At 44.8% G+C, this 13,057-nt stretch overlaps 1 protein-coding gene across 1 annotated transcript in view; it reads right to left on the minus strand.

Moving 5' to 3' along the window:
• GFI1B (growth factor independent 1B transcription repressor) overlaps window positions 1-8,930 on the minus strand; it is an 11,593-nt gene extending 2,663 nt beyond the window's left edge. The window contains exons 1-5 of the mRNA XM_009322060.1: window positions 8,816-8,930; window positions 3,385-3,513; window positions 1,697-1,843; window positions 866-1,128; window positions 437-596 (exon numbers count right to left, since the gene is read on the minus strand). Of these exons, the coding sequence (XP_009320335.1) occupies window positions 437-596; window positions 866-1,128; window positions 1,697-1,843; window positions 3,385-3,499 (685 nt within the window). The 5' untranslated portion in view covers window positions 3,500-3,513; window positions 8,816-8,930. The remainder of the gene's footprint in view (window positions 1-436; window positions 597-865; window positions 1,129-1,696; window positions 1,844-3,384; window positions 3,514-8,815) is intronic.
• Window positions 8,931-13,057: the final 4,127 nt, after the last annotated feature.

Genomic DNA, 13,057 nt, shown 5'->3' on the forward strand with positions numbered 1-13,057 from the left:
TCGGTGGCTGCAAGACATGTGACAGAGCTTGAAGAGTGTTAAGAGCGTTGAGAACAGTAGATTTGATAAGCAAATTTCCTCAGCTCACGGACTGATATGCTAGGTGCAGTACAAAGAGAATGTGGGGAGGGTTACTTATGGAAAGGGATTACATCTTGTGATCCAAACTCCTGCGCCCTTTAGGAGGAGGCAAGGCACAAAAGAACCAGTAGCAACGATCCTCCCCTCCCATCCAAGGAATTCTCAAGGGCAGTCTGAGATTTGTGAGACCAAGATCTATGGTCTTCAGAGCTCCTATCATTGTCATTGGGTGCTACAAGAAAGCCATCGTGTTTGTAACCTAGGAAATGTCACTTCCTTTATAATGGAGTAAGCAACAGCTAAGGTCCAAGCACTCATGAGCTCTAGAGAGCTGGTTCTCTGGAAACATGCTGGTTCTCTGGAAACATGCTACCCACCTGGGAGTGAATATTGGTGTGCTGCTCCAGGCTTACAGCGTGTCCAAAGGTTTTGCCACATACTTCACAAGCAAAGGGACGGGTCCCACTATGAGACCTTCGGACGTGGACCTCCAGTCCATGGGGAGTGGAGAATACCTGCAAAACAAAATGCCAGTGACTTTTTGACATGAGGCAGCTGTGTCTCCATCTCTGTTTTCAATTCCTTCTCTTTATTTGATTCTTCCCTCCCATGGGCCATGTGAAACTGCATCATTCCTAGCGCCCTTGTCCCCAGTCAGGAGAACAAGTAGATACCCGTTTTGAGCCGCATGCATTGCACTTTGGTGTAACTCAGTGAAACACTGATGTATGCAATGAAAATCACTCCAGGCCCTCCCCATCCCTGAGGTTCTCCTGTGACACACCTTGTTGCACTTCACACAGTGGTAGGTCTCCATGTCCGAGGAGTAATGCATGCTGTAATCCAGAGGGGGCTCGGCGCTTGGCAGGAGGTGGCTTCCATACAGGCTAACTGGGTGCTCCAAGAGGGCTGACTGCATGGTGGAAGACATCTGTCGGTAGCTGTATGGCAAATGGAAAGCATCCCAAGAAAAGCCGGTTTTGTAGAAGGTAGGGGTGCTTGTCGTGTTAATGCAGTCTTTGATCTGCAGACCTGGAATGGTCATCTCTAAGTTTGCAAAGGAGAGGGAGAAGTGAGTGTCATGCTGTTGCCTGCAGCTTGGCACTAGTAAAAAAGCTCCCCAGGTACCATTCCCCCATTTCATGTCCTGCCTGACCTTGGGAGTTACAGTTGGTAACTCCTCCTTCTTTGATTCAAATCCCGATCCCCATACAGAGTTCCTATTACAACTTTGATTTCAGCCTGAGGAAATTTTAGGGGAGAGGGGATGCTAAGGGAATATTAACCTCCCTACTAGCCCTGCTTCATGTGGTGTTTGAACAAGTATCATGTGGCCACCTGTCTTGACCCACAGAGCATGGAATTGCATTAGTCCTTGAGATTTGGAGGCTCACTCATTGGGAATCATAGCGTCATCCTTCAGGGAGATGCTGATCTAGACCAGAATCGTAAAGGGAAATACAGAATGCTCTTGATGAGGTCTGCCTGGGACAAGTTTGACTATTGATGTCAAAATAAGAGCTGCCATTTACTGAAAATCTGGACCCAGTCGTAGGGGCTGCATAAGCCAGCCCAGCCCTGACCTCTTTTGCAATTGTGGTCTTGGGTAGCAGACCTTGAGCTGAAGGGCCTGGCAGCATCCTGCTCAGGTACTGGACAGGGACACTTTCTTCTTTCAGTTCAGACGGGTCCTTTTCTTGTTTTGGAACCACACATTCTAGGTCCTGTTTCTTGATGTCCTCTGGTGTCTTGTCTCCTATGGCTGTAATCACGCAGTAGAGTCACAGTTAGTTTATTCTAGCTGTTAAGAGAAGAGTCTATTAAGGTGGGGTTTGTACTTATGTGTGAACTCATGCTTGGATACGTGAGCCCATGCTCAATTCCCTGAATAAGTGCAGAGTGGTGCAATCAGCATGGCAATCAAGGTCTGTCCATTGCTGACAACGGGAAATTCCAAGCAGGATGAGATAGGCAAGGTAAAGGGGGGCAGGAAGAAATGATAGGACACTTGATACCCTGTATAGTTAGAGAAAATTAACCCTAGAAGGCCACATGTTTGTAAGAATCATTTCCCTATTTAAAACCATTTTCATTTGTGTGGGTAACTAACAATCACTAACTTATTAACCTCCCCACCCCTCTCCTAAGAGAGTTTGGTATTGTTAACCTGAATTTATGGACAGCCAAGCAGGGAAGCAGAGAGGGGAGGTAACTGCTTACGCAGTTGCAAAGGTGACCACAGAGCCTCATCTCCTCCTGCCCACACTCCCATTTCTCCATGTTTGTGCCAGCCCTTAAAGAGACCAACCAGCACTTGTTAGAAGTAGACTTTATAGTAAGAATCTAAAATGGACAGAGGTTCAATACATGTGCCTCCTTTCTGCTGGAGATGGGACTGGCCTGCTGAAGGACGGTATTCATCTGTCGTCCAAACCCTCTGGTGCGCCAGAGAGATACAACAAATGGCCAAAGGATGACGGCAGGAATTGAACTTAGAATGTCACCTCCTTTCTTTTTTACCATGCTTATCATAGGGCTGGACTCTAATTTGATAGCCAGGGCTAGAACAAAGGGTAAGTTGATCCTAGATTTGAATAAAGAAAATTTGAATGGTGCCTGAAGGAAGAAGATAACTGCCCTGGCCCTGCCACTGCAGGGATGGCCGTGGGACAGCACAAAGAGGAGCAGAGGGAGGACAGCAGGCACAGTCAGAAGCAGTGTTGGTTTGTGTTAATATAGCAGAGAGCAGCCAGCCCTTCACTTGTGAGTGTGTAGGACTCCTTTCACAGTCAGTGTTAGGGTGTCACTAGTATATTCCCACTCTAGCTGTAACCTTCCTTGCAAATCATCGGGAGGAGGTGGTAACACACTGAGGTAGAGAAGATGTAGGTCCAGAGAGAATGTGGACAGTGAACACAGCAAGCTGGAGATCGAGGTGGCAGAGCTGTGAGTTTGTAGAAGACTGACAACCAAGTGCAAGCTCTTTTTCCAACTGTTAGTTGCCTGAAGTTGGCCATCTTTCCCAACTGACCGACTCCACACAGCAATCTTGTATCTCAAATCTCCCCAGCAACCCAGCAGGAAACAAAGGGAGGATCTAAATTCGGTTTCAGTCGGACAGTGTGGATTTGGCTTAGAGAAAGAGGGCACACAGTGAGGGATCAGTTTGTCCTTAGACTGACATCCCCATGTGAAAGCCCTTAGTTGTTCTTTAGCTCACTCATGCTACTTCCTTAGCTTGCCTGCTCAATTATTGATTTGCCTTAGTGTATTCTTACAAGCCCAGTGGATGGATTGACTTACCAGTGAAGGGAGAGGTTATTGGATCCCACGTGAGCATAGGCAGGTCATCTTCCACAAAGCGGTGTTGATGATAGGTATGAGCCTTTTTGCTCTTCACCAAAAAGGAACGTGGCATTTTCCATTCACTGCCTGGGCAGAAACACAGAATAACGGCAGGTAAATCTCTGTGGTTTGGGGGGCAATTCCTCATTTGTTCCCCAGCACATCAGCTCTGTATGCAGCAGTGATGAGAATTAAAACCCTTCTACTGGGGAGACACAGAGGTCACCTCAAAGGTCCCTCCACCCAGTTGAAGAGCAGGGAGTGCTTGCTTGGGTTTAGGTGCTTGATGGATCTCAACTCTGGGGAAAATACATAGCTGTGGAGGGGGCTAAGCAGAATAACTTACTGCCAGATCGTCTCTGCCACTGAATGTAGAGATGGGACTGCAGACTGAAGATGGGATTGCAGATTACAGTATACCCCATAAAAGTTACAGTTCATAATCTACCCCTGGGTTAAAGCAAAGGATTACTGCTGTCTTTATATTGTAGGTGGAGAAATAGAGGCATGCTTAAATTGAGTGCTGTGTTACAGACCAAAACTTTTTCTGTGGCAAAGATACATCAGAACCCAGAATCTCTCTCTTGTAGCTCTCTGCTCTGGCTGCAGGACACAGTGCATCTCTGACCTTACCCTCCCTGAGAGAACGCAGTGGGGACCACGGGTTGGAGACCACCCCTTTGAGAAAGGGTCTGTCTTAGTGTTTGTACCGCACCTAGAAGAGCGCGGTCCCAAGCCATGACATGGGCTCCTCTGTGAAATTGCTACGCGAATAATAATTACAGAAACAACATCGGTAATAGGAGAGACGCAGTAGAAAATCCCTGCAGCCATGATGTGTGGTGGGTCTCCTCTTGTTGGCTGTAGCTTGAGTATTTTGTATTCTGGCTGACAAACAACAGTCAAACAGGGGCAGAGCAGAAGTGCTGGGTGAGAGAGGTTACCTTTTGGATCTGACTCACGTATCACACACCATTGAAATGACGGGTTAGGAACAAACATAAAATGCTGACATTTAATCATATAAAATTCTCTTGCAATGCAACTGTTATCTTTACTATCCAGAACCCAGCCCGCCCTGTGCCTGCTCCCCATGGCTAGTAACTGTTCTTATGTAGGCAGTACGACAACAGGCTCGATGCTGTGTACGGCAATATCAGCTGGTGCCTTATTTGCATATGTATTTGCATTTTCCCTTGTAATTGTTCAGGATAGTAGCACTAAAAGCAAATCTTTCTATATTTCAGAAGAAAAGTCAGCAGTAAGCCCTGGCTCTCTGTTGATGGGAAAGTGCATTACTAAGTTTCATTTTTTTCCTGAGAGCAGCTGAAGTGTAGCCTACTTACTGAAAAAAAAAAGAACAAAGTTTGCTCCTGTTAAGTAGGAATGACCTGAAACGTCTGTGTAAGTCAGGACAGAGCAGTGTGGGCTCCAGGAATCCCAAGCAGCCAGGGATGGAAAAGGCCTGCTCCCTAGGGAAGTGCCCGCACTACCCCTACATGCTAAATATAATTACATAGCCCAGTGGTTGTTTTGTTTAAAGGCCCGAGGGCCAGATTTACAGAGGTACCTACGGCTGCAGGTACATGTACTGTGGGATTCACAGAGCGAGGTCGGCTGTGGACAGCAGGATTGCCCAACCCACTGTTGTCGGCGAGAGTCAGGTGCTCACCAGCCCAGCTGCCTTTGGAAATGCAGTTATAGCTGACTTTTTAAATCTGGTCCAGGAGTCCCACTGTTCTATGTCTTCAGGGATAACTCTTGGTGTCTCTAGCCATTTTTTCTTCTGAAATGACTCACTTGTTTTTCTTCATCTTTTTCCAAGAAATTTGCATGTAACTTGAGATGAATAAGAGAAAACAGAGGCCAAGAGTAGATTTGTTAATTTAATTTTAGAAAGAGGACAAAACAGTACTGAGCATGAACCGTAAGTATGCCCTTGAGGGAAGGGACGCTGAAGTACATTGCTGTATTTACTCTTCTGTAAGTCTCTAATGAGGTTCTTTCTAAGTATCGTAAAGTGTATCTCTGCCTGGCGAAAGGCTGCGTGCACAGAAATACCTCCGGCTCAGTACAAACACAGGTGTGTTCTGCGATGGGCATAACCCTTCCAGCAGCGTGCTCTGCTTAGCCTGCGCACCTCACATCCTAGCAGAACTGCTTAGCTCAGAGGGTCTCACTGCTCTCGGTTAGTCCCAGATGGGGTATCTGTGCATGGAGCTGCACTCTGCAATATAGACATGCCCCAAGTTAAAGTGCTGCCACAAACTCTTTATAAATGGAATTTCCACTCATGTCAAAGGGATTTTCCCATGTGGTGGGGCATGACTGTGTCCACAATGGAGGGTATTCATACCAGCAAGCTTTAGACGTCTGATTTATCTGCCTGAATTAACCAGCTAATTGCCCTGGGCTTCCTACACAGTGGAGGAAGAGGCTCTGGCAGCGGATAACTCCGAATGCAGGGTGAAAGCATGCGCCCAGCAGTGCCTGCTGGAAGAGCCACTCTGCCCACCGGCTAGATGACCCCAAGGCATTAGCCGGACAGCTTAGCCAGCTAAATTAGAGGACTGGAGATGGGCGGCATAAGCAGTCTTGCAGAGTTTTATGGTAGTACCCATACGCTAAATACACGAAGGCACCAAGTACAGCCCCTCTTTTCTGATGGCGGTTGAAAGCAGATGCACATGAAGCAACGAGATTTTTCTGGATGTGTTTGTCCCAGCAATGTAAAAGTCAAATTTGGTCCAGTATCTTGACTGCTGATAAGGGCCTCTATTGAGCACAACGATCTTTAATGCACTACTGAACGTTACAAAAGGAAGTTACCTTCCCCCACCCCATTTTACAGAGAAAACAGGAACTGGGAGCCCAAAGCATAGTTAATTAACAACTGCATTGGGCTGTCTTTGTGATTCACACAGCCGGGTTAGAGGAAAGCTAGAGGCACAGATTGTGAGAGAAAAAATACTATCTCTCCTTGAAACTCAAGATTATCAGCAGCGAGTGATCAGCTGCTACTAATGGCTAACTATATTTCACAGGGAAAGCAGTGCTATGGACAACAGACCCCGCTACGTCTAAAAGTCATCGAAGCTTCCGACAGAATTTAGCTTCAACCTTTTGCTAAAAATTAAACTCTATTTTTATGGAGTCTGTTCTTGCCAGGCCCTGTGGCAGCAGTTTCTACCTTGACTGCCAAGTGCAAAAGGGAGTTCATTGCTTGGGCAGGAGTGCCTACCCAAAATGCAAGTGTTGCAGCATTTTTTGGATTCAATACAGAATATGAAATCAGTAGCCGGCTAGAATTGACATTCTTATTTGTTTGCCATTCATGTAGCTGTACAATAACGTTGTAGTAATCTGCCCTGAGGAAAAGACAGCCAAAAGGACCCGAGGGAAAAAAAACCTGCTTCACTATTTTGGGTACCTAACTTGAAGCACCTTAGAAGGGCTTCTTTTACCAGTTATAAAATCCCCAGTCAGATCTGAAAGCGGACCCAGCATTCGCGTGTTCCCCTTCAGTCTTCAAACTCAAAGTTCCTTCATCCTCGGTGATGCTCTCTGGTGATTTTGCAGAGTATCACATGTAAAACTGTCATGTAATACTGAAACACTGGAGATTGTGCAAGAACCAAATTAAAAGGGTTTTTTTTTTTAGGGGGTGGTTTCTGACTTCAGGATCCTAATTTCACTTGATCCTGTGCTCCTCGTGAAGCCCAGTACCCAAAAATACAGGATTGGGCCCTCTGATATAATTTAGAAGACATTCATATTCTCACTGAATTAGATTATGGAGCTGTTCCCTCTGGTTCCTTCAGCGAGACGCTCCATAACACGAACACCGTGTTTGGGAACAGGTGTTTGCAGGATTGTGCCACGCTGAATCAGGAACCCAATTTGCAGCTGAAGTTCTTTTCTAAAGCTGGCTTTCATTTTCCTCTAAATTCAGGTAATCCTATTTTCAAATTTACACGGTTAATTGTAGAGATGAAACCCTTTTTCCCACCACACTCAGCGGAAATACTTAATTTTAACTTACAATTGATATATGTCTTCATATAAGCTGATGACTGTACAAAGTTTTAGGCTAAAAGAGGCTTATTTCCTTCCCATTGCTTAATTTGTATTTAAATCTTAATATTGCTTTTTTGTGTTCTTTCCGGCAAAAGTGAAGCTACCAAAAATAAAGAATAGTTTGTCTTTCGGAAGACTAAATTTTTGAAGAAAAAAGCAAAAAACAGAACATAACCTGTGTCTGAAATTCTTAAGAGCCCAAATAAAATAAGATGTTTTATGGACTCCTGACTCTTTAAAGTCATATTCAAAAAGAATTTCAGTTCTTTACAACAAAATTAATCACGTCTTCACTAGTCGAATGTACTTGGGGCAAGTAATTTGAATGCTGCTTTTTTAGTGGAAAAATGAGCAGAACGTTTTCAATTCCTGTGGTGAGACTGGGCAAATGGACATTATGGCAGGGGTAACAAATTATGGTGGAAATTTTGTCCAAGACGTGAAAGGGAAATGCTTGTACATCTGTAGTATCTAGAAAAAATGTTTAGAATGTAATTGCAGCATTTGGTCTTTAGAAACCTCATTTAGCTCCTAGTGATGATGGGAATGCCACCGGCTTTAGCAAACTTTGCCTTAGGCTTCCATGGATAAATCAGACTTATATAGTGCAATCTAACAAATTCTATATCCCCTTAACGTATAGATGCACTTGCTGTGTGAACTTGCAAATCATTTGTTTTCCTGCTCAAAGTATTGAATCAATCTGGTGGTATATGAGCAGAGTCTATAAATAGCTAATTCCATATGCTAAAAATTGTTACACTAATCAGCATATACTTAGAAAGGATGGAAAAATAATAAAATAAAAGATAGATTTGAAGCAAAAATCCTGAACAGGAGAGACTGAATTCTCATCCAGCAAAATTGGCATAGATTAATTGCTGTCAGCAGAGGTGTGCTGTTTTCTGAATGTAAAGGTCTGGCCCTGTAAAAGAGCAGTAAAAAGGAAAAATATAGTACGCCCTCTCCTCAATGCTTAAGTACAAAAGTCTACATCTGGAAACTGTTCCTGCTGCATGGAGCTTGCTGGGACACAGGTATCTGAGACCACTGTCACATCTTTTATATTTTGTTCTACAATTACCATTTTCACATGTGAGAGCGAAGTAGGTATATGGTATATAATTTTAAAAGGTTTGACTCATTTAATCGAACCATTATCATGAAGGAGTCCTCAGGACAAGTGACTTACGCAGTGGAACGTTACATATTTGCAAACACAAGCAAAGAAGAAGAAAAAGGTTAGAAAAACATATCAGAGAAATGAGAAAAACAATGAAATTAAAAGTGAGTAAAAGAATAAATAAATCACCTGTTTGGGGGACTTTGCTTTACTGGATTTGCCTTGAAACCTCCCCAGACAAGCGAGACGTCGTCTTCTCTCTGGACTCTTCTTCCACTTTTTCACTTAGTCGCAGTCTGCTGAAATAGATACTTCTCCTTTTTTCTCTCTCTGTTTTTTTGCCCCTGTTCCCCTCCCTGATTTTTCAATCAGATTATTTGTGTCAAAATCTGGCGGTGAAGAAACAGCCAATAGAGAAGCAGAGCCCAGAAAGTATTTGCTTATCAAAACTTTCCAGGACTTTGAAAACTTGAAGAGAATTCACCATGCCCAGCTCGAAACCCTAGGGGCAGCACCCTTCACTTTCTCGGGCAGCTTCGCCTTCTGCAGGAATACTCCTCTGTCATATTGACAAAGAGCATGACACGGTGAAATAACGTAGCAAGCAGGCATTTGTTATTTTGTCTTTTCTTCAAAAAAAAAAAAAAAAAAAGAATAGCTCTTAAGAAACCTGTATTTTTACACACATTCATCCACGCATCGTATCTTTCACAAACAGACACACCATCTGTCTCACATACACACACTCACATACTTCAGTCTCATAAACAAAACCATCTAGCACATATGCACAGAATTATTTTATTCCAGAATGGATCTTTTATCTCTCCAATTTCCAAGGAAAAAGGAATAAATACTTGCACAGTAATAACTGAAAAAGATGTGCATTAATCAGCCTTCGTTTTCCTAGGCATATGTGTGTGCAATCCATACATATTTTAGGCATTGCTCTATCTATATACAGCTGTATATAGGATATAAATATAGATTTAAGAAAGCTTATTAAGCAAGCTCATTAACAAGCATCTTTGCAAAAAGCTCTTCAAGAGCAATAATAAGAATTTGCACTTCTGTCACTTGCTTTCAAAAAAGGTTTGAAAATGTGAAATAATTGACTGCCAAACCCCCCTGTAACAGCAGGGTTGAAGGAGGGAGAATGAAGCAGAGGCAGAGTGACTTTTCTCAGATCACCCGGTTGTTCTCTAGTAGAGCTGGGAACAGGGGCTGGAGAACAGTGATTTTCTTTTGAGAATCCTTGGCCACGATGCTTATCTGGGGACAAACAAGGAGAGATCATCTCCCCAAATGCTTGCGGGGTGGGGGGGAAGTAATTCCTTGATTTCTCCTATTCTCTGATTATCACAATCTTCCTGACTGTGCAAGTGAACAGCAGCATGAGCCGCACGTGCCCTTGGTTATCCCCTCCTGCACTTACAGCGCACACTGTGCATGGCTGGAATTGGGACAGCAAAGGTGCCTTCCGAGAAGTTTAGAATTAAGATGTATATAAGCATACACGCAGCTGTTGAGCGCCAAGTACTAGGACGTCACCATCAGAGAAATGCCTCTATATCATGGAGTTTTTCTGCTCCCTGTGAGCTTTCAAATGCATTTCACTCTTTTCGATGGTCGGCTGCATTAAGCCAGGACTCAGTTTGGTCCCATTTCCTACAGCAGCTCGGGCTGGTGAGAGCACCCGGAAGCAATAACCCCTTTCTCTGCCCTGCAGCAGGGTCGGCGGTAGGCTGGTGTTTCCCCGATGGAGCAGATGTGGTCCAGAGACGCTTCAGATTCTTAGCGGAGGTATTTCGCATCCCGCCGTGGCAGGCGGTGGTGCCAGGCGTGCTGGCCCTAGCGCTCTCTGCCGGGACAGCCGCAAGTCACAGCTCTTGTCATCGCGCCCTGTCATTGCCCCATGGCACCGGACAGGCTGTGCAGCGGGTTTTGATGCAACTCGGAGATAGGAGTGTAGATTTCACCCACGTTGAGAAAGATTCAGATTTTGTTCTTAACCCATCTGTCATTTACTGAACATAATTAATTCTTGTTGTTTATAGAAGCAAACAATCCCTTTTGCCTCTCCCTCCTCCCCTCCTTATTTATCTAGCTGGATTTTGCATGAAAGAAACGTTCCCGAAGCATTGTGCTAGCAAGCTGATTTGCATCCTCTTAAACCCAGGCATTTGAAGGATTACATTTCCCACTACAAAAACAAGCATTGTAACAGAAAACCAAAACGTACATTGCAGCTTCAGGGTTTCGTATGAAGACAGTTACAGGAATTAAACGAAACAGGAAAATGACAAGCTGCTGAAAGGACTGAGATGTTATTTTATGAAACATTGGAGCCGGCTTCTGCCAGCACCCCTGCGCACAGACTTCCCGTGAACATAAAGTGCAAATGGCTGCAGAACGTGGCTCTTGAACTAGAGACAGTAAAAGCAAGTCAGCCACACAAAAAACCCTATAGAAAACTAGTTGTGCAAAAAATCTAATAGCATGTTCAGTAAAACCTCACCGGCTAGCTGATTTCGGAGGTGCTCCAAAGAGCAGTGGGCACAGTTCTTTGGAGAAGGAGGATGACTACATCTCCCAGCGTCAGTAACCTGTGCATAGAGCAGCTGCAAGTAAAACATGTGTATCAGCTGTTCCGCTTCCCCAAGTAGCCATCCTCTCACGAAGCACAGCTATAATTGCATACAAACTGATCCCTGAGATAATGGGCACAGATACTCTCTTTTATGACTAACACTATTATCACTATGCTAGAATGCCTGAAGAGAGGTGGGGACACGGCTGTGTCTGGTTCAGCTCTCACCCGCCCCTTCTCCCTTCGTTTTACTTCAGGAGTTCCTACGGAGCGAATAGTTGCAGGATGGGAGCGCAGTCAGCTATCACCTTGGCTTGTTGTGTTCTTACTCTTCCCTAGATTTCTGTTTATGGCTTCTGTTAAACTTATCACCTCCCCTCTCCATTGAAATCGCCAGCAAAAGGTGATTTACACAAGCTGAAGAAAAACCAGAGATGCATTTTCAGCTAGAAAGACCTTTGAGCTGACCCCATGTGGCCGTTCTTATTTTATGTTCTTCCTGTTGATATAATTTTCCCTGTTCCCTTTTCTTGCTTCAGGGCCAGCAGAGAACAGAGAGCCGCAGAGGGCTTATCTGGGCTCACACAAGCTTGTGCTGGCCCTGACCCACACGGGCCATGGTGGATGTGCAGCGAGTTCTGCTTGCATCTGAGGACAGTTTCATTTTGTGTAGTGCTGTGAGGTCTTAATAGATGTCATATGCTCCAGTGCATCCAAAGTAAATAGATTATTAAACGTTTAACTCAGTAACAATAAACAGGTTAATTATAACACATCATGTCCATTCTAATGCAGTCGTCTTCCCTTTCAAATCTAGCAGCAAACCCCTCCTGGAGCATCCATGTTTTCTTTGTCAGTTTGAATGTTACAGTAATTAAGTCACAGTAAAATAACACGACTAATTGCTTCCAGCGCTTTTCTGAAGCTCCTCCTAATTTCCACTTTTCTGTGGCAGATTAAATAAACATGTTTTCTGCACAGCAGGCAAAAAAATGCCATCACTCCGTCCAGACTGCAATGAACATTAATTGCCACGCACGAGGCAGGACTAGATTAAAAACATGCTGGCTCCAAGCAACTCCATCTCATCCAGAAGCCGGATGACCTGTCGCAGGTGCGGCGTGAAGGAACGCTCTCGGCCCTGCAGGGACGAGAGCCGTGAAACACCAAAGCTAACGCCACAGGAATTAAAAATCCACCGACACTTCTCAGACGGGGCTCTGATCTGCATTTGTTTTCTTATACCTAGTTTCTACCCTGCAGATCTAACGTCCCTTGATTCCTACTGGCATCTGAGGACAATTCATATGGGTTGAAGAGTTCGATCAGCAGTTTGCCAAGCCCCCTCGGTGCATCCCCACCGAACCCCCCCCCTCGTTGGAGAATGAGAAAGGCTGACACCCCGCTGCCCTGGGGACTGAAACGTTCAATTGAAAACCTGTTGGTGCCGCATACAGAACTGAAGGCTGGAGAACCCGCCCTGAAGTAATTGCCATTCTTCTTTCCTAAACTCTGGATTTTCCAGGAGGAAAAATAAACCTCATCCAGGAGAGGAGGGATGAAATGTTTTATGTCGTATAGTTGCTGCATTTCAGAAAAAAAAAAAAAAAAGACAATAACCCTTATCCATGGTTTGCATGAAGCGTTACGGAGTCCAAAATCGGAAGAATGAGGTGAGCTGTGCACACCCACCGGGGGGAAAGCAGACCAGCGCCGGGGTGCCTGCCCCGGCGCCTCCCTCCAGCCCTTCTCCCGCCAGCGCGCCCCCACGCACACGCAGGCACTTTCGAGACCTTTTTAGTCCCTTTCAGCACATTCACGCACTTAAAACACTCCGTCAG

This window comes from Pygoscelis adeliae, unplaced genomic scaffold (genome assembly GCF_000699105.1).
Source record: "Pygoscelis adeliae isolate BGI_AS28 unplaced genomic scaffold, ASM69910v1 Scaffold114, whole genome shotgun sequence".
NCBI classification, from domain to species: Eukaryota; Metazoa; Chordata; class Aves; order Sphenisciformes; family Spheniscidae; genus Pygoscelis; species Pygoscelis adeliae.